Below are 19,655 nucleotides of genomic sequence, written 5' to 3'. Positions count from 1 at the left end.
TATGGCGGGACCCCGCTTCAGTTGCTTACTCTCTTACACCATGTATGTTCCCAGCAGCAAAACATATAGTCATTCATTACTTTGTTATTATACAGAGCTCTTTGTAATCACAATCATAGACAATTTATGCTTCATTTACTGTAAAACCTACTAACATGTTTTGTGTGTGACCTGTCAGTCTGTTCTAGGAGCCGAGGGCTTGTCTCTTGCTTTCCGACACATCGTCAGCTCGCTGCTCTGGTACTGTACCCAGCATTCCTCTGATGAGCTGCTGCACGAAGTCATCATCTGTGTGGGATACTTTACCGTTAACCACCTGGACAACCAGGTAAACCAGCTTGAACCTGACTGCACAGAAATGAATTCACTTTTTTTTTCAGTTTGACAAAAGCAAACTTCTCTAAATGATGAGATATAGTTTTTGTTATAGTTAAAGTTGTAAATTACAATTGATATTGTTATTAATACATCTACCAATTTTTGTTGATTAATTGTTTGATTTATCATCATATAAAATCTAAAAAGTCATGACTAATTCCCATCTTAATTATCACATTTTGTGTTTTTTATTTGTCTTTATTTGTCAGTCTAAAAACTGTATAAAAAAAAAAGAAAAGAGAAAAAAAAGAAAACAACAATCAGTAAAAAGTAAAGAAAAATTAAAATATATCAAATCATGTAAGCAAAAGAAAAGAAATAGAAATTACATATTCTAAAAGATGCTTTCTCTAAATGTGTTTTCACTTGATATGTGACTGCTTTTTTCTAGCATTTTGTCTAAGAAATGTTTGGAAATGGTGGAAAATATCCATATTTATTCCCCATAACTCAAGCTGATGTCTACAAATTGCTTATTTCATCCGATTAACAGTCTTAACACCTAAAGATATTCAGTTATATATTCAGATATTCATCATAATATATGGAAAAGACAAGCATCAAATCCTCATAATTTGAGAAGCTGGAATTCAAGTAATTGATTTTTATACAACTATACTATATTATTATACTATATATACTATACTGAAATTCATCAACTTATTGTTTCAGAACTACTTCACACAATTAATCAATTGCTAAAATTGTAGTTAGGGCTGTCAATTAATTCAAATAGTTTATCATGATTAATCACAAAATAATCTCACATTTTTTTATCTGTTGAAAATGTACCGTAAAGGGAGAGTTGTCATGTATTTAATACTTTTAGCAACATGGGAGTGGGTACCCATAAAACCCATTTTCATTCACATATCTTGAGGTCAGAGGTCAAGGGACCCCTTTGAAAATGGCCATGCCAGTTTTTCTTTGCCAAAATTTAGCGCAAGTTTGGATACCAGCGTCTTACTCTAGCTTTATAACTGAGCCCGCTACAAGCTAAAAATTGCAAGTTGCGTTAATGCGTTAAAGAAATAAGTGGGGTTAAAACGAATTTGCGTTAATGCGTTATTATCGCGTTAACTTTGACAGCCCTAATTGTAATTGATACATTTTCTGTCAATCTACTAATTGTCAATCGTTTAATTGTGTCAGTACAAGTTCCATTTAATGCTTTCAGTTGTCTGCTGAGTTAGAAGAGCCCGGCGGTAATATCATCTTACTATTGTTCTGTTCATGTATTATTTGTCAGAAAAAGGGTGTAGTTTTGTAATCGTAACAAAAAGCACCTGTTCAAAGATTCATGACTTGGCACCTTCCTGCTTCTGGTTTGTGTGTCGTCTATTGTACCACAGAGTGACCCATTGTTCCCTGCTGGTAAAGCAGAGCGGTGTGCTGGCCCCGGTGTTACAACTACTTAGGGGGCTCTGTGGAAGTGAGCAGGATGTGATGGAGCAGACCTGGCTGCTGTGTAATTGGCTGTCATGCATGGCCCGTCTACCGGGCCCCTGATTAGCCATGCTACAGTTGGCTGGGCTTTGATTATGTTAAGCCTGACCCACACAGGCAGCAACCACAGCTTCAGCGTCTCAAACCTCTGATATGTCATTTATGTCCGCGCGCTCGCAGTCAACCCCCATCACAACAATTTATAGGCTGATTACTGATTCTCAGATTTTTTTTGTACTTCTAATTAAAGGATCTTCCTCCAGTCTGTGGCGCTCTCCTCTCAGCTCCTGTGCAATTTAATTATTCTGATGTACAGAATTAGCATCTGTTGGTCATTGTAGATCCAATTTGCATATTATATTGAATAATTGAATGAGGACCGATGATTAAATTAAACGGGTGACAGATGATTCGTCTTTGTGCACCCACATCCACGCTAACCGAGCAGCCATGCTTGACTGTATTTGGTGAAAAAAGCATGTTGCTAATTTGATGTCATTCCTCCACAACCTTGGCGCTGCCAATAAGAAAACAACAAAAAAGAAATCCTCTTACCTTGCTTACGGGGTTAAGGATTTAGTTTAAAAGAAAAAAATCATATTTATGTATATATTGTCGGGAAACAAGATCCAGCAGAGTTGATCTTTGCCAGTGGTCCAGTTCCTGGAACGCGTCCATTCAGTTCCGCACCAAGATGGATGGCGTTAAGGAGAATATTTAGAGCAGCTTGAGCTTTTCTCAAGCTAATGTAAGCATTGGCAGAACACAAAAGCGGCCCGACCCGAGGCCTGTGCGGTCGCGGAGACTGCTGATTCACTGTCGGCACACCAGCTTTTGTTTATATATATGCTCTAGAAATAAGGCTGCTCATAAAAAGCAGAACTTTGAAGCAGCACTATACATAGTGATGTATTCCCTCTGCTCCGGGGAGATGAATAATTCACCTTGTCACACAAAAAGCCATTGGGAGAGTGACATATGTAGGCTTGTGTGTTTTTCAAGTGCGTCTCTGCTTTGCGGGGGCCACCGAGCCATGTAGCCATATGTTTCATTGTCTGCTGGGAGCGTCCGTAGAGACCTTTTGACAAAAAAAAAAGCAGAACAAATGACACCTATTTTGCAACTGACATGTAACTGTACTTCCTTTTTTTTTTTCCCATGAAGAGATATGTGCCGGTAATCTCCTCGTCTTTGAATACAGTGATTCATTTGTGAATCATCCAGCGGCGTTGATCTGTTGAATCTTTGAGCTGACGAGACTGTAATTGTAAACTGTTGACATGTTAACCCACCTCGTTCCCGCTTGCTTTTTAAAAGGTACGCATGCAATTTTGAGAGTGTGGAAATCTTAAGAAAACTTTGCATTTTTCAGCACATGGAAAAAAATGGCCACACACACGCACAAGCAGAGCGAGCTAAAACACACATCCACACAGGAGCGGGTCTAATTTCAGGTAGCATATGGACGTTTTAGAAATGTAATGGGATCGTTTTCCCCCGCACTGGCTCCTGAGATTACCTGACTCCTCTGTGCTTATGTTTCGTAAACTGTTTTCTTTATACCTGTAAGCATCACATGGATCACCTCCAGACTGCACATCCCACACACATCTCCAGAGCTCAGCCTTATCTGTGGGGTCATTCCTCTTCTTCCCATTCTCTACGAGGGCGTTTCCTCTGCCCTGCAGGCCCAAACCAAGCTTTAGGCCTGTAATTCCTGTTAACCTGATGTTGAAACGCTCCCTTCAGCAGTCCATTACAGCCAAGACAACCAAGCCCTCGCTGCCTGCGGGGTAAGTGCAGCTCGTGCAGACCATAGGGAGCCAGCAGCGGGGGAATGCACTCTCTGTATCACCCAGCAGAGTAAACAGAGGCAGAGTAACACAGACAGACACACTCTCCGCTGACTGGCAGGAGAGGGCCCCGATTGTTAGCTCGGTAGATGATTTACACTCCGCTTCAAGGGTGAGCGCAGGTCCAACTGACTTTAAGTGAAGCCGAGGACATTTTTATCCCCGCAAAACCTTTCAGTGAGGAGTTTCCATTTGTCTGTAACACTGTCGTCAGGTTAGTTTCTCAGCAGAATTATCAGCAGTAAAGATCTGGGGTGGAATGACGGCGTCAGCCTCATAGAGATAAATAAAGAGTTATTGAGCTTCGTTGTGTAAACAGACGTTTTTTTATGAGATTTTAAAACAACTGACAATTGCCTTAAAAGTCAAGTTGGAGTGTCTATGTCAATGTCTGCGTTGCCGGCAATCCAATTGTCCAGAGGTAATTTACGCAGCGTCCTGTGCGCGTCTCAATCAGCCCATTGTAAATGTTGTAAAGAAGGCACTAAACAGTTATTTGACTGACTTTGTTTTGCGCTGCTCGTCTTATCAGCGAGGCAGTTCCTCTCTGATGGATCTGGTTTGTATTGTGGATTCAAGTGTCAGATATATGGCCCTCTCTCTCTGACGCGGCTTCCTCCTCCTGAGGTGTTCAGGCTGTCTAGACGCTACAATGAATGGAGATTCTTCTACACTTTCAAGATTGTCTGCCGTGTGACATGAGAAATGTATAATGAGATGAATTTCTTTGCCTCATCCAGCAGTGTGCCGCAGCCTCATACGTACGAGATAATTATGCTATCTGAGATTTATGCTTTATTGCACGGCTGGATGATGACCGCCTCTTCTTTTTCCTCTCCGTTCTCAAATCTGCTTCAACTTTGGTTTTCCGCTTCGACACTGGGTTCTCCCAAGAATTTGTTTGCGTTTCAGAACATTAACTTTACACACTCTTTGTTGTCATTGTGGACAGTGAGGAAGTTATGTAACGGAGGCGTCATAAAACTCGGCACTGTTTGAAAACGCCAGGTCTCTGAACTTAAGAAAAAACAGAGCCTCCAAGACACTTGAGTCTTTTTTTTTTACTGGGTCTGCGTTATACGCGTTGCCAGATGCATGGCTTCAGATGCTTGTTGTTAGTTTTATGATGTCAGGCTGATACTTCAGCTGAGCCGGGAGAGGTAACGCTGCGGCATAATCTCTAGTTGGAAACCATTTCGGGGCTCTGGCGTCGCTCCTCACCTGGTAGAGGCGTGGAAAGTTGGCAGGGGACTCGGGTTTCTTTGTAACCTCCATACTCTCGCTGCCACCAGGTTTTGTTTTATGTCTTTCTGCGTCAGGCACTTGAGGGTGGACAATTTGTTTAGGCAGCTGAAGATGGAACTGTGCGTGGTGGAGGATTATGAGATCGCTGGGTGATTTGTGGGTTGGATCTTCTCAGAGCCCAAGCCTCAAACCTCCAACACTTGCTTTGGTGTTAAATTATGATACCTGAATCATAAATATTCTGGATTAAAACACAAGAAGGGATAGATTCTTTAGCTTTTGCAGAATCATGGTTTTGGCTTTGAATTCAGCTGTATAAATTTATGACCCTCCTCTTCAATGCCAGTTTGTCTTTACGGCGGTGTTGCAACAGACAAGATAAATCTGATGATGTAGGATTTAGTGGAAGTAGCATGAAAATGCTAAAACTACATGCACTGAAAATAAGCAGCTCTACTTTTGAAAACAACCAGAGCCTTTGCCTTTTCTTTTTTTTCCCCTTCCGTCAGTGGATGAATTTGTCCGAGTCCCACATTCCTTTGTGAAAAAACACTTATTGAGTCAGTGAAACTGTGGGGATTTTGTTCTTCCACTGTTACGCACACATATTCACGGCACGGTCTACATCCTCGTAATGTACTCCAGACTATTCTTTAATTCAATACTGCACTCGGTAAAACGCACCAGAGCAGAAATGATGTGTTCTCTTAGCTTTCAAAAAATTAACACTTAAGACAAATTCAGTCCTCTTCACATTTTTAAGTATTTGCAATGCATTAAAGCTGAGCTTGTTTGACCTGTCCATATGGATCCTTTAAACAAAGCATGATGGGAAATGGCACTGCTTTGTGTCCCTTTGAACGCCGCTGTAGAGGGCAGCTCTGAGAAGCTTCACCTTGAACTGATAAAAGCGGTGAATTATCGCTTTGTTTATCCTGCTGCTCAAACTTGGAGTGCATTATCAAAGGAGAAGCCAATGGAAGAGTATTAGAGAGTGTATTTTTAAAATCTTGTAAATCTTGGGAATTTATGTCACCGTGACTTGGGGACCTCACCTTGCCCTTCTGGTTTCCATTGGCACTGAGCCCCCCCAGTCCCGTAGTCTGTAACAGTAAAGAAGTGCCGTGTTTTTTTTCAGCCAGGATTTAGCGTGCTGACCCCGCTGGCTCTCAGAGGGGTGCTCATGGTCTTCCCAGGCTCAAGGGAGATGACCAGAGCATTAGGCCGGGACCCCTTCCTTTGCAGCGGTCCCCTTTCTAATCAAATGAGGCTGGGAGTGATTTGGTTTTAATACTGGTGGCCCGGATGTGATGGTGTGTGATTGACGGGCTGTGATGGCGAGCAGGATGTCGGCGGGGTGAAAATACCATTAATGGTATTGCTCATTTCTTAAAGTGGGGGTGGCCACGCTGTTGGTGGAGGCTTGCGCACACCCGCCACCCCCACCCCCCTTCATCCCCCCCCTGTTGCACTATGAATGCCCTCTCAACCTGCGCTTCACTCCTGCGAGGGCGGTAACAAGCTTTTGCGCTGATTCTGCGCTTCAGTGTTTTGCTCAGTAACACAGAACTTGAAAGTGAAGTTTTGAACCGCTGATAATGACATCAGTTCATTTCCCCTGTATGTTACAGCAGCTCCGCGGTTGCCGTTCGGTACAAAGGAAGAACAAAACATCCCATCATTGTGTTTTATAGCCCATAATTGCGTGGTGGGAGGCTGTGCCCCCCAGGTCTCCTCCTAATGGCTGTTTGTGTGTTGTTTTAGTGGCAGATTTACATGTGGGAGGGACGCGGGGCGGTGATTTACAACCAGCAGTGCCACTGACTGGCTTAGTGACTGACTGGCCCTGCTCCCTGTGTGTTCCAGGTGATAGTGCAGTCTGGCCGCCAGCCCAGCGTGCTGCAGAAACTGTGTCAGCTGCCCTTCCAGTACTTCAGCCACCCGCGCCTCATCAGAGTGCTCTTCCCCTCCCTCATCTCAGCCTGCTACAACAACTCCCAAAACAAGGTCATCCTGCAGCAGGAGATGAGCTGCGTGCTGCTGGCTACATTCATTCAGGTAAATATGGGATACATGGTCACACATACAGAACATGTATGCGCATAAATATATCATTATTTTACACACAGATGTACCATAACTGAATAATTCAGCAATTGAAATATCAAAGCCAAAAAAAAAATGTTTGCGAGTGGGGCAAAACAGATTATAAAGAATGTAGAATATATAATCAAAAACATCCTCTTTGGTTTTGACAGTTTCATGCCTCTAAGTAAAACATCCAAACACAATACATTTCTTTCACATCAGAAGGAAACCTCTCTCTGCAATCGGCTGATTAACAGTTGCTCATCTGGGCCGCGGTGGATCTGTAAGAGGCATGCTTTTACAAAGATAAATGGCTTCCTTCACAGTGGATTTACCTGCCACTGGTTCGACTCCCAGTAAACAGCTTGTCTCCTTCATCTTCCTCTGACAACCCGCCCTTCACCACTCTGCAGCCACCACTGTTTAGACACCGATTAACTTCCATTGAAAGGGAGACAAGCTATTGTCATTTCTTTCAAACAAAGCAATAATGCATGGTGTCTTGCCCCGCTGCCCTCATTGTTGAGTTAACCTCAAGAGCATTCCTCCTCGGAGTGAAACAGTTGAGTTTCGGATGGTTCTTTATCACCGGTTATACTCAAAACATTTATTTTGATTTATAAATTACAATGAGATGTAGTAGCAGCTTTTAAATATTTGGGGGGGTTTTTTGGCTGGAAGGTTTAATTAATCTTAGATGAGACTAGGGCTGCAACTAACGATTATTTTCATTGTGGATTAATCTGTCGATTATTTTCTCGGTTAATCGATTAGTTGTTTGGTCTATAAAATGTCAGAAAATGTTAAAAAGTGTCGATCAGTGTTAAGATGACGTCCTCAAATGTCTTGTTTTGTCCACAGCTCAAATATATCCAGTTTACTGCCATAGAGGAGTAAAGAAACCAGAAAAATATTCACATTTAAGAAGCTGGAATTAGAATTTTCACTTTTTTTTTTTTCTTAAAAATTACTGAAACCGATTAATTGATTTATGATTGCAGCTCCAGATGAGAAAGATGAAATTGTACACACGCACACAACACCACTAATACCTGCAGTATATTATAAAATAGTTATAGTAAGTACTAATGCTCCTTTTTAATTCCTCTAGGACTGTGCTGCAAATGAGAAAGAGTCAGACAACAATATAAAGCACCTAGGTAAGTTATTCTGATAAATGTATCAAATGCATAACAAAAAAATTATGGATTGTATTGATTTCATATTTTTACTTCTATAAAGATATGTTAATGGTTTGAAAAAGGTGTTGCCTCATGTAAAAACAAACATGTAGATTCCCCAATCAATCTGGAATATTTTTTAATCATAAGAATTTTTCTTTTTTAATTTTTTTGGTTGATTTTGAAAGCATTTTTTTCTGCCGGACACTCGGACTAATGTAGTTGTTCTGTTTTGTCTGTGAAAAGTTACCCAGCTGCTGGATCTCTGCGAGTTGTCTAACCGCTTTCCAAGTGATCAGTGGGACTCAGCGCTGCAGTTTTTTCTCAAGAAGCAGGAAGAGTGATGGAGTCACACACTGTCCTCAGAATGGATAAGCACAGTATAAACACTTCAAAAGAAACACGAAGGGGTGGAGTTGTTTTTGTTTCTTCTCTCTTTTTTACTGACTTAAAGTCTGCACAGGAGTAAATATGTGCTTCAGACTTTGTCAAATGTTAAGATGGTGAAGCCCTATCCCCATGGTGGTGCATCTGTTTTGATTTCTTTGAAATCAGTTTGATGTTTATGAGGAATTTGCACAAAATGTCGTGTTTGTTCATTGCAGTCAGAACACATTCACAACTATTCCATTTAATGTCTGAACAAGCCATTTCTCTTTTTGTTCCTGTTGTCGATAGAAATGGATCTGTTTTCAAAAGCAGCAACGATCTAAACCTGAAATATTTACTTATACTGTAATTTATAACTTGCCAAGTATTTTCATCAATACTGTTTGTGTTAATTTAATGTATTTGTCTCGTTTTGAATGGCCACAATGTTATTTCAAGTATATATACGTACATAAAGCCAGTTACAAGTGACATTAACTGCCTTGATTTCAAACTTGTGTTAAGATTTATATTTTTCAAGTTCTTTTTCTTTATTTCTCTCTGTAAGGAGCCATTTACAAATTAATATAATTTATTGAGTTATTTACCCTTTATCGAATAAAATAAAAATACTTACGGTTATGTATTTTTGTCCTGCGATTTTATTCTGTGTGAACTGTACTACAAAACCAATTGATATCATGAATGTGATATAACAAACGTCAACCCTTGGTGGTGAGTCTTGTAGATCTGTCAGTTACACCCTCCTGAACTTGAATAATGAAGATGGCCTAATTTGGTCTACGATTTGATGGACTAATGTAGAAAACAAATTCCATTATTCTCAAAGAAACATGAATATTAAGGAACAATGGTGTGAAATGTACATTTACGCCAAGTCCTCATAAACTGGAACCCTCAGAAAAAAAACTGTTTTCACATGTAAAAAGGGAGCCATCTTCCTCCGTAACAGCCCTGCACTGATTTATTGGAAGTTAATTAATTGGTGTATATATTTCAAAATAGTGATTTTGTTATTGTAAATGGTCCATCACAACAGCGTCAATGCTGCTTCTAGTTCTGCACAGATGACAATCAACCTGCATGTTTAGCCAGAATTTAAAAAACAGGCTAAAGAAATTAGTTGGGAACCAAAATAAAACTCAAATGTATTTATAAAACTGCCCTTTTGCATTTCCCACAGTGTGAAACTGCTGTGAGCTTTCATCCGGCTTGTCCAATTTTAGTTTGATGGCAGTGTTGACGTTGAACATTTGGGGTCTGTTTAATGTTTAAAGTCTTAACATACCATTCTAATTCAGACAACGTGTATTTAAAATGAATAGTGAGCATATCAAATGTATTTTGAGGGGAGGGTCTCATTAGATAGCCTTGTCTTGTATATTTCTAATTAACATTTCCTTCTTAGATGTAACTGTTTTACTCCCAGTTTAAAGATTTAGTAGCCTATATCAACCTTTAAAGGACTTAACAGGATTTCAATGAGACTCTATACTTCCTTCCACTTGATAAAAGCTGATCCTCCCCAACAAATTGTTGAGGTGTAGTGTGTCAGTCCCTGCTTGACCTGCCTGCTCTCTTTGTCCAGCGGCTATTTTGCCCTTCAGGATTCCTACTGGAATGAAAATAAACTCAAGACACGCCAGGATGCGTCTGCAGGCTGCATGGGAGCTGGGAGTCTCCTCAGCTCAGCCAGGCTGCATGAGCGTCTTGTTTTGGGTCCATTCAGTGTATCCTTTAGCAGGTGATGCCAGATGCAGATAAGCCTGTCTCTCTGTCTAGACTTGTAACCATGGGCCTCAGGTTGCTATGGCACTGTGACATTAAGTCTAAATAAGACCAATTTTATCCTTTTCATCACTATGACACTATGAAAACTTGCTTTAAATATATAGACCCTGGCTATTTGGAGGCCATGATTTAAAATAAATACATTCTATTCTAACAGATCTATTGTGTCTGACCAATTACACATGGACCATTCGAAAGTGATCAAAAATATTTTCTTTTGCCAGTGTTTATATGTACTCTCTTTTTTGGCTTAATTGAAATTCTCAAACTGATGGTTATTTCTTTCTGCTTTCTATTTTTGGTGGTGTGGCTTACATGTATTTGAACTTTTGCTTGGGTTTGTTTTGTGAAAAAAAGGTCAAATCACGTTTTTGATTTTGCATTCAATAGTTAAAATGAGAAAATACATTTTTTTTTTTTTTAAAAAGGGCCTGCCTTTTTTTTTTGTTTCTGATTTGTAAGACTTCAAAATAGATACTGACCAATGACACATGGACCAAATGCTTAATACTATCTTGTCAGCCATCAGTCACTGATCCACTTGGCTCAGAAAACTTAGAGCAGGTCTAAATATAAGCAGGACTTCAGGCTGCTATACCTTTGTGAACTGAAGCTGACAGAGAAGGGAAACCCAAAAATGTGGGAAAATGAATTAAATATTCAATTTCTGATCACCCTAATATCATGTTTAATCTGTATGAGTTTTAGCCCTTATAATAAAAGGGTAAGTCTAAACAGAGGATCTCCTCTATACTTCAAACAGTGTCAAGCATTATAAGCAGCAGATTTACCTTAAAACTGATTTATTTTGCCGACTATAATAATAATAAACAATTCTTCTCTTTATGGAACAAAATGGAATTGGCATGCAATAATCAGTTAAAACTGTGTTTTTTTATTGATAAGATCGGCTATGTCTGTCTTCATAATAAATAATAATAACTTATTTTCTGGGATAAAAACGCAAACAAATGCGCATCCCCATCTGTTTCATTAATTTACAAGAGTCGATATTTTGAAACCTACAAATCATGCACATCCTATACACAGTTTGTAATTCTGCAGGTTCCTGATAAACAAACATACTGTGAACCCTTCAGACGTCCATTACAGGCTCCAAATACATATTCACCACGTTATGGCCATAGTTCATCAGGCATTGGCATCACATGGTGGAAAGGTCCCATAATGTCCATCAGCAGCTGTGTGTGTCTCCTGCTGCAGAAGTATCCTTGAGCAAGACAGCAAGAGCTATAAAATGCCTAAATGTAAAAGGGAATAGTCAGATCTCCAATCCTCCAGTCGGGCACCTGAATGTATCCTCGAGCATAATAATCCATCCTGGTCCTTTAATTGGTTTTTCTCTGATTGAATGTCACTGAGGTCTCTGCTGCGCGTGCCCCCATGCAGAGGACGCGGGTGCGCGCTCTAGGATGGGGATCTCGAGCTGACCTCGAGACCTTCGAGACCTCTTCACGTGTCCACGGGACTCGGCACCATGCTGTTCGGTGTATCCGGTAACTGAGACGACAGAGAGGTCACATCACTGCCCGAGGAGTTGCCCAGAGAGCCCGACTCGGAGAAAGACACCTGCCAGCCAAGAGGAAACAGAAAGTTGTAGAAGATCAACATATTTTTTATATGATTTATGTTTTTTATTGTTGTTTTTGTTTGTTTTTTTACAGATTGTCTCTCTCTGCTGGTGCAAAACTTCCCACATGCTACCAGTTATAGATGTCATCATGTGAATGTGCTCATATCCAGGAGCTCCAAATGGATGTAGAAATAATAATATAATGTAAAAAATAAATAATAATAAATATAAAAAATAATAAGATTTATGTTTTTTATTGTTGTTTTGTTTGTTTTTACAGATTGTCTCGCTCTGCTGGTGCAAAACGTCCCACATGCTCCCAGTTATACAGTAGATGTCATCATGTGAATGTGCTCATATCCAGGGCCAGGATCTCCAAATGGATGTAGAAATAATAATATAATGTAAAAAATAAATAATAATAAATATAAAAAATAATATTATTCTCCTATTTAAATATCAGGCCTATATCTCCTATTAAAACATCAGGCTACAAATCACTTTATCAGGCTTGTAAATCTCACGAGATCACAATAGCATATCAAGTGACCCCACGTGGGGGCCTATACACAAGGTTGAGAAACAAGTTTGTTTGCACTTGAGTCTTTTGGAAAATCAAAGGCGTCAATATTACTATATTATACTATTACTATACAATATTACTATAGGTGAAATAATAGTTTATAATTCTAAATAAATTATAAGCAAAGCGGATCTTAACTAGCTCATCATCTGTGTATCTGCATTATTCTTTATTATCACTGAAGTTAAACAAATCCGTCTCTTTCCTTCCTCTCTCTGCGGATGTAAGCCGAGCAGTCCCTTTGTATTACTTTAAATAATGTATTTTTTAATATAATATAATAATAAGCCCTGTATAGGCTATATTGGATGTATAATCCTACCAGCTGTTGGAAGGCTGGCTGGTCCAGGTCGCTCTGCAGGGCGAAGTCGCTGAGTGTCTTCCAGGGAGGCTGGTAGGTTTGCACCTCCACAGGATTCCCCTGCATGTTGTTGTCGTGTCGGATGGGACTACCTGCCACCAGAGGGGTGCCTGTCAGGCCCTGCAGATTCTGCAGGAGGAACAAAAAAAAATATTGGCCAATGAAAACCAATTTTGTGCAACAACAAACACAAAACTTGTTAAAAACAAATATACAGTAAACTTTATGATCATGAACTAAACACTAACCATCTGTAAAAATGCATATTAAATTTATATGAGCCTGTAAAATAGCCTAAATCCAATTATGCAATAGTTATAGCCTAAAAGTTGTTTTACTGTGATCTGCTCTGCCAAAAACTGCAATTATACTTTCCAATTTAAATATTTCAGTTCAGTAATTCAATTTACAAATATTTACTGATAAAATATACCACTTGTATATATATATATTTAAAATGAAACTAGAATAACAAAATGGAACATTTTTTTACTGTTTCTTGCGGGTTGTGTAACGAGTCATTTTTATTTTCTGTCTTTTTTTATTCACAATAATCAGTCTAAATTATGTTAATGTGTTATCTGCCATGGTTTCTCTCCAGCAGCATTTAATTATTTATTTATTTATCTTATCGAGCAAAGGTAACATATACATTATTACACAGACTTTTGTTATGTTTTCCATTTTGGTATCACCATTATGTAGTCATATTATTTCTTTATATTAACCTTGTCTATAAGTGGAGGCTTCAGATAAGCTCAGTGGGTTTTTTGCCTCTTCCTGCACTGTATATTATTCATTTATTTTTTGTTATGTTGTATATTCTTAAATTGTGCAAAATAAATAAACAAACAATAAACAAACAAACAAGTTGTGGGATGGCAATAATGAGTGACAGTAAGCTACAAATTGGAAAATATGCCTATAATAAGCAAGTGTTGCCCAACATACATTAGGGTTTCGAAATGGTAAACGAGTAGTAATATAATAATGCATTATTTTGTCAGTAATACCATGAACATATAAAATCATTTTTTTAACGAGTCATTTTTCTTAAATTTTTTTTTAATTCACAATAATCAGTTTAAATTATGTTTATGTGTTATCTGCCATATGGTTTCTCTCCAGCAGCATTTAATTATTTATTTATTTATATATCTTATCGACCAAAGGTAACATTTCACATGAACATTATTCCACCACCATTAAAACCAGAGGAGAAATTACACAAGTTGTGGGATGGCAATAATGAGTGACAGTAAGCTATAAATTGGAAAATATGCCTAATAAGCAACATATATTGGGGTTCTTTTAAATGGTAAACAAGTAGTAATATAATAATGCATTATTTTGTCAGTTATACGATGAACATATAAAATACTAAAAATAAAAAAAGGAAAATTTGAATCAGAAAATTTAAATAAATACACGTTTTTACATCTGGGAAATTATACTACAAACAATAAACAAACAAACAAGTTGTGGGATGGCAATAATGAGTGACAGTAAGCTAGAAATTGGAAAATATGCCTATAATAAGCAAGTGTTGCCCAACATACATTGGGGGTTTTAGTAATATAATAATGCATTATTTTGTCAGTTATACCATGAACATATAAAGTCGTATAACTCACGGTTTTCTCGCTGAGCCCCTGTGATTGGAGCTGCTTCATGAAGATTTGCCTCTTCTTGTCTTTGCAGCGCTTGTTCTGGAACCAGACCCGGATGACTCTGGGACTGAGGCCGGTCATCTCCACCAGCTGCTCCTTCATCAGAGCGTCCGGTCTCGGGTTGGCGTTGTAGCAGGTCCGCAGAGTGTGGAGCTGCTTCTCGTTCAGCACCGTCCGGATCCGGGTCGTCTTCTCCGACTGCTTGTGGCCGTGGTTCCGGTGATGAGGAGGATGTCGGACCGAAACCGGTTCTAGAAAAAAAAAAAAAAAAAAGAGGAAAATTTTGTATCAGAAACTTAAAATAAATACACGTTTTTACATCTTGGAAATTATAACACACTCAAAATTATTTTTAAGAAATCAGAATCAGAATCAGAATCAGAATGGTGTTTATTGCCAGGTGTAAGAGGTATACACTGGGAATTTGTTTTGGTTTTGTTGGTGCAAGTTAAACAGTATAATAACAAAAGAATAGATAAAAACGTTAGAATAAAATAAGAATAAAAAAATTGAATAGGCCTATCACCGTCTATATAGTTTATGAAAATAATAGACAAAATATGAATATGCTGCTGTAAGGTCTCTGCACCCATATAAAACTTTGCAAACAAACTGGAGGCCTGTTAATAACATTCTGAATAATATTGACACATCTGACTCAATTATTGCACCGAAAATCATTTTCTGTGTATATATGCACACAAAATATAGTTATTATTGAGTCGTCGTTATTAAGCAAACATGTTAATGAACATTTTATCATAATAATAATAATAATAATAATAATAGAAAATAAAAATAATAATAATAATAGGTTATATCTTGCATGATTTTAGGCCTATGCAGGTCATTTTTCTAGTGCACTGTGTTTCATAATAAAGTCGAATTTATTTCTATAGCACATTTAAAACAACATGAGCTGACCAAAGTGCTTTACAGACATAGGCAGAATAAAAACAGGTCAACAGAGCAGACCAATAAACCCGTGTGTGTATAAAGGCTCTCTACCTGAGATGTGCAGCGGTCTGGTGTGGATGTTTCCCGGGCTGATCGGACTCCCTGCAGAGCTCCTCTCCACCAGCAGGCCGTGGTCAGCCCGACACAGCAGCTCGTCTTCCCGCAGAGAGAACTCGTCGCCCGGCAGCAGGTGACGGCTGCACACCGAGCACCGGAAACACTCCATGTGATACACGTTGTCTCGGGCTCTCATCACCAGGTCGCTGCTGCAGAAGCCCATGTTACACTTTGCACATTTGATGCCAAATAACCTGAAAAAGGGAGCAACGGAGAGAGACTGCGTTGGTCTCATGCAGTGGCCCTAAAAAGGTTTGTTGATTTATATATAGGAAAACTGATGTTGATCATCAATTCATGTTTTTACAAAAAAAAAAGAAGGTGTGAGCTCATAATAATCGTAAAAAAAGAATACAAATCTGAATGCCTACAACACAAATCTGATTCAGGTATGGTGCACAATTTTGTGCACTTTCATTTTTTGCACATTGAAATGGACAGTATGATAATATTATTTACTGTCATCTCAGGTCCCCCTTTATATTGTGAACTATTAGGACTTTAAGAACTTTAAACATGCACTATCTACTTTTAAACATGCACTATCTACCTTTAAACATGCACTATCTGCCTTTAAACACACACTATCTACCTTTAAACATGCACTATCTACCTTTAAACATGCACTATCTACCTTTAAACATGCACTATATGCCTTTAAACATGCACTATCTACCTTTAAACATGCACTATCTACCTTTAAACATGCATTATATGCCTTTATACATGCACGATCTGCCTTTAAACCTGCACTATATGCCTTTAAACATGCACTATCTACCTTTAAACATGCACTATCTACCTTTAAACATGCACTATCTACCTTTAACTACCTACCTATCTTGGACTATAACCACTGGCACACTTTACACTATACATCCTATATACCACTTTATAGACTGCACATATGCACATATTACATGTATTTATTGACGGACAGCACACACTATGTTCACCCATTCACTCTGTATCTTTTATATCTCTATTTATTGTTTTTATAATTTTTGTATTTATACCTCTCCTGTGTTTCACTCTGTTTGCTGATGTTTGCTGATATTGCTGCTTTGACATCTGAATTTACCTCCAGGGATTAATAAAGGTTAATCCTATCTTATCTTATCTTATGTATTAGACACTTTCTTTTCAACAACCCAACACATTGTGTGTGAAATTAATTAAAAAATGCTGAAAACCTCTTGTTGTGCTCTCCTACCTTGCATAGTCTCTTTTACAGTAAGTCTTTCCGTCTCGGACGAAGCATGTGCAGGTCTCGTCCAGGTACTGGCTGCACTCTGCACACTTGAGGCAGGCTGCATGCCACTCCAGGTCCGGGGAGACTCTCAGGATGTACTGGTCGTGTATCTGACTTCCACAGCCCACACACATTGCGATACCCGACTTCTCTGCAGCGTGAGGAGGGGAATGCATTAATGCATTAATGCAACACTGAGCCTCTCTCTTTTAATCCCCATGACATCCCTGTTAAACCCCCCTTCACCTCTTCACCTTCAGGAGAGGAAAAATGTTGAATCACAACAAACATGTGGGATCTTCCAAGAATATCAAATAATAATTATAGTGATGAGAAAAATATCACAAAGTAGAACCTATTGCATACATGGGCCACTCCAAACGCACCGTAAGTTTATAAGGCTATTATGAATATTATAGTGTTTTTTTTCGTTATAGAGATCAGTTGCCTTAGAGGCAGATTTTCGATTTTATTCTGCAAAATCGTGAAATGAATCGAGCAAATTAATCATCAAATTCAAGAGTCTTAAAAAGGAAATTAAAAATCCACAACAAACATGCGGGATCTTCCAAGAATATCAAATAATTATTATTATAATGAGGTTAATTATATCACAAAGTATAACCTATACTGCATGGGCCACTCCAAACGCACCGAGCACCATAAGTTTATAAGGCTATTATGAATATCATAGTGTTTTTCTTGGATGCAGACATCACTTGATCATGCCTTAGAGGCAGATTTTCGATTTTATTCTGCAAAATTGTGAAATGAATCGGCAAAATTAATCATCAAATTCAAGAGTCTTAAAAAAGGAAATTAAAAACTCACAACAAACATGTGGGATCTTCCAAGAATATCAAATAATTATTATAATAATGAAGCTACATGAGCTAAAAATATCACAAAGTATAACCTATACTGGATGGGCCACTCCAAACGCACCGAGCACCATAAGTTTATAAGGCTATTATAGTGTAGTATAATATTATAATGTTTTTTCTTTGAAGTGATCAGTTGATCAGTTGCCTTAAAGGCAGATTTTCGATTTTATTCTGCACAATTGTGAAATGAATCGAGCAAATGAATCATCAAATTCAAGAGACTCTTAAAAAGGAAATTAAAAAAACTCACAATAAAAACCACCAGAATGACAATAAAAAGGAGCATGAATAAAATAAACTTACTTTTTGAATGATCCCCCATATCATCCAAGAAAGAAGTGTTGAGCAGGATATCCACCATACAGGAGAAATAGCCCCAGTGCAAGCCGAGAGATGGAGGAGAGGAGCGGCAGAGCAGAGGAGACCGTCCCGTCCCTGCGGCTGGATGATTCACTTGTAGTCCTCCACCGAGAGAAGAGAGGTGGAGAGAGAAAACAAAGATCCTCGACCAGTGACGTCTGCAAACCTGGACCTCTGTTGGTCCGAGGAGAGGGTGCCATGCAAATCTCCTCCTGGACTTCTTGCTCTCTCTTTTTTTTCCCTTCCCTTTTGACTCTTTGGACTGGAGTGTTTTTTTTCTTCATCTTTTTCTCTTCATCTCTATTTCCTTAAGTGAAAGCAATTTCCCTGTTAACTCACAGTATACAATTGTAGGGACTTTACTGTGTGATATCAAGGTTGAGTTTCAATGCTGTTGTTGTTCTTTTGTTGTTATTTATCTATGGGTTTATATTGTTTATTGTAAGCTTTAACCTTGTCAATATCCTTTATAACACTGTGATATTATGCTATGTGGTTTTGCATTTTTTTTCTGTTCCCCTTTTGACTCTTTGGACTGAGCTGTGAGAGTGTTTTTTTGTCTTCATCTTTTTGTCCCATTTCTATTTCTAAAGCAATTATCCCTGTTAACTCACAGTATACAATTGTATAGGACTTTAATGTGTGATATCAAGTGTGAGTTTCACTGCTGTTGTTGCTATTTCTTTTGTTTTGGAGTCCACTTAAATCACTTTGAACTGTTTTAGGCTACATTTCAGTACACAATCACATTACAATCGTTACCAACAATGACCACAACATTAAAAGCAACAGCAACAAAACACAACAATATTCAAGGCACAACCCAACACAAAACACAGGACCTATGGGTTCAAGTTAATACTATTCACAGAGTTATAGAGGTAAATATGATTCATTAGTTTGTAGTTGTATAGGACTCACTGTGTGATATCAAGTGTGAGTTTCAATGCTGTTGTTGTTATTTTTTCTTTTGTTGTTATTTATCTATGGGTTTTATAATACGTATTGTTTATTGTAAGCTTAACTTATAGTCAATATCTTTTATAACACTGTGATATTATGCTATATGGTTTTGCATAATTTTTCTTTTTGTAAATCCATCATATTATGTTTGGATTCCCTCCAAAACACAGTGTTGAACATGTAAAAATTTGAATATCACTGGTTATGATTTTGTTACTGCTATAAATTATGAAAATTCTGTTATTATTATTATTATTATTATTATTATTATTATTATTATCATTATTATTATTATTATTATTATTATTATTATTATTATTGTTATTGTTATTCGTTTTGGGGTAAGAGTCTTATTGTTTATTATAAAAGCTATTAAACTATTGGTTTTTATCTTTTATGTTTCTTCTGTCTTAACCAATAGTCTCACCCTACTGTAGAGAGCCCTCTACTGGATGAAATGTCACATAGAGATCTTGGATCCACAGAGCGATCAATAAACTGCACAATTTAAGATCTATAGAAATTGATCCTTTTTCTTTTGC

The 19,655-nt window shown here is 38.1% G+C and overlaps 2 protein-coding genes across 4 annotated transcripts in view; one reads left to right on the top strand and one right to left on the bottom strand.

Annotated features, from left to right (window-relative positions):
- The window catches only part of scaper (S-phase cyclin A-associated protein in the ER), a 75,993-nt gene extending 66,794 nt beyond the window's left edge, over positions 1–9,199 (top strand). For all 3 annotated transcript variants that reach the window (XM_074632951.1, XM_074632949.1, XM_074632950.1), the window contains 4 exons: positions 179–328; positions 6,789–6,980; positions 8,122–8,170; positions 8,438–9,199. In XM_074632951.1, coding sequence (XP_074489052.1) covers positions 179–328; positions 6,789–6,980; positions 8,122–8,170; positions 8,438–8,535 — 489 coding nt within the window. In that variant the 3' untranslated portion in view covers positions 8,536–9,199. The remainder of the gene's footprint in view (positions 1–178; positions 329–6,788; positions 6,981–8,121; positions 8,171–8,437) is intronic.
- A 2,500-nt stretch (positions 9,200–11,699) lies between these two features.
- On the bottom strand, positions 11,700–18,303 carry isl2a (ISL LIM homeobox 2a). Its single transcript, XM_074632952.1, has 6 exons — positions 18,094–18,303; positions 16,868–17,057; positions 15,589–15,848; positions 14,545–14,831; positions 12,872–13,039; positions 11,700–11,962 (listed from the first exon to the last, which is right to left on the bottom strand). Exons 1-6 carry the CDS (start codon positions 18,149–18,151, stop codon positions 11,846–11,848), a joined length of 1,080 nt encoding a protein of 359 aa, XP_074489053.1. The 5' UTR covers positions 18,152–18,303; the 3' UTR covers positions 11,700–11,845.
- Between the last annotated feature and the right edge of the window lie 1,352 nt (positions 18,304–19,655).

The sequence above is a fragment of the Sebastes fasciatus genome, chromosome 4, assembly GCF_043250625.1.
Source record: "Sebastes fasciatus isolate fSebFas1 chromosome 4, fSebFas1.pri, whole genome shotgun sequence".
In the NCBI taxonomy this organism is placed as follows: domain Eukaryota; kingdom Metazoa; phylum Chordata; class Actinopteri; order Perciformes; family Sebastidae; genus Sebastes; species Sebastes fasciatus.
Note: the sequence above shows the minus strand (reverse complement) of the source record. Positions and strands in the feature narration are given on the sequence as shown.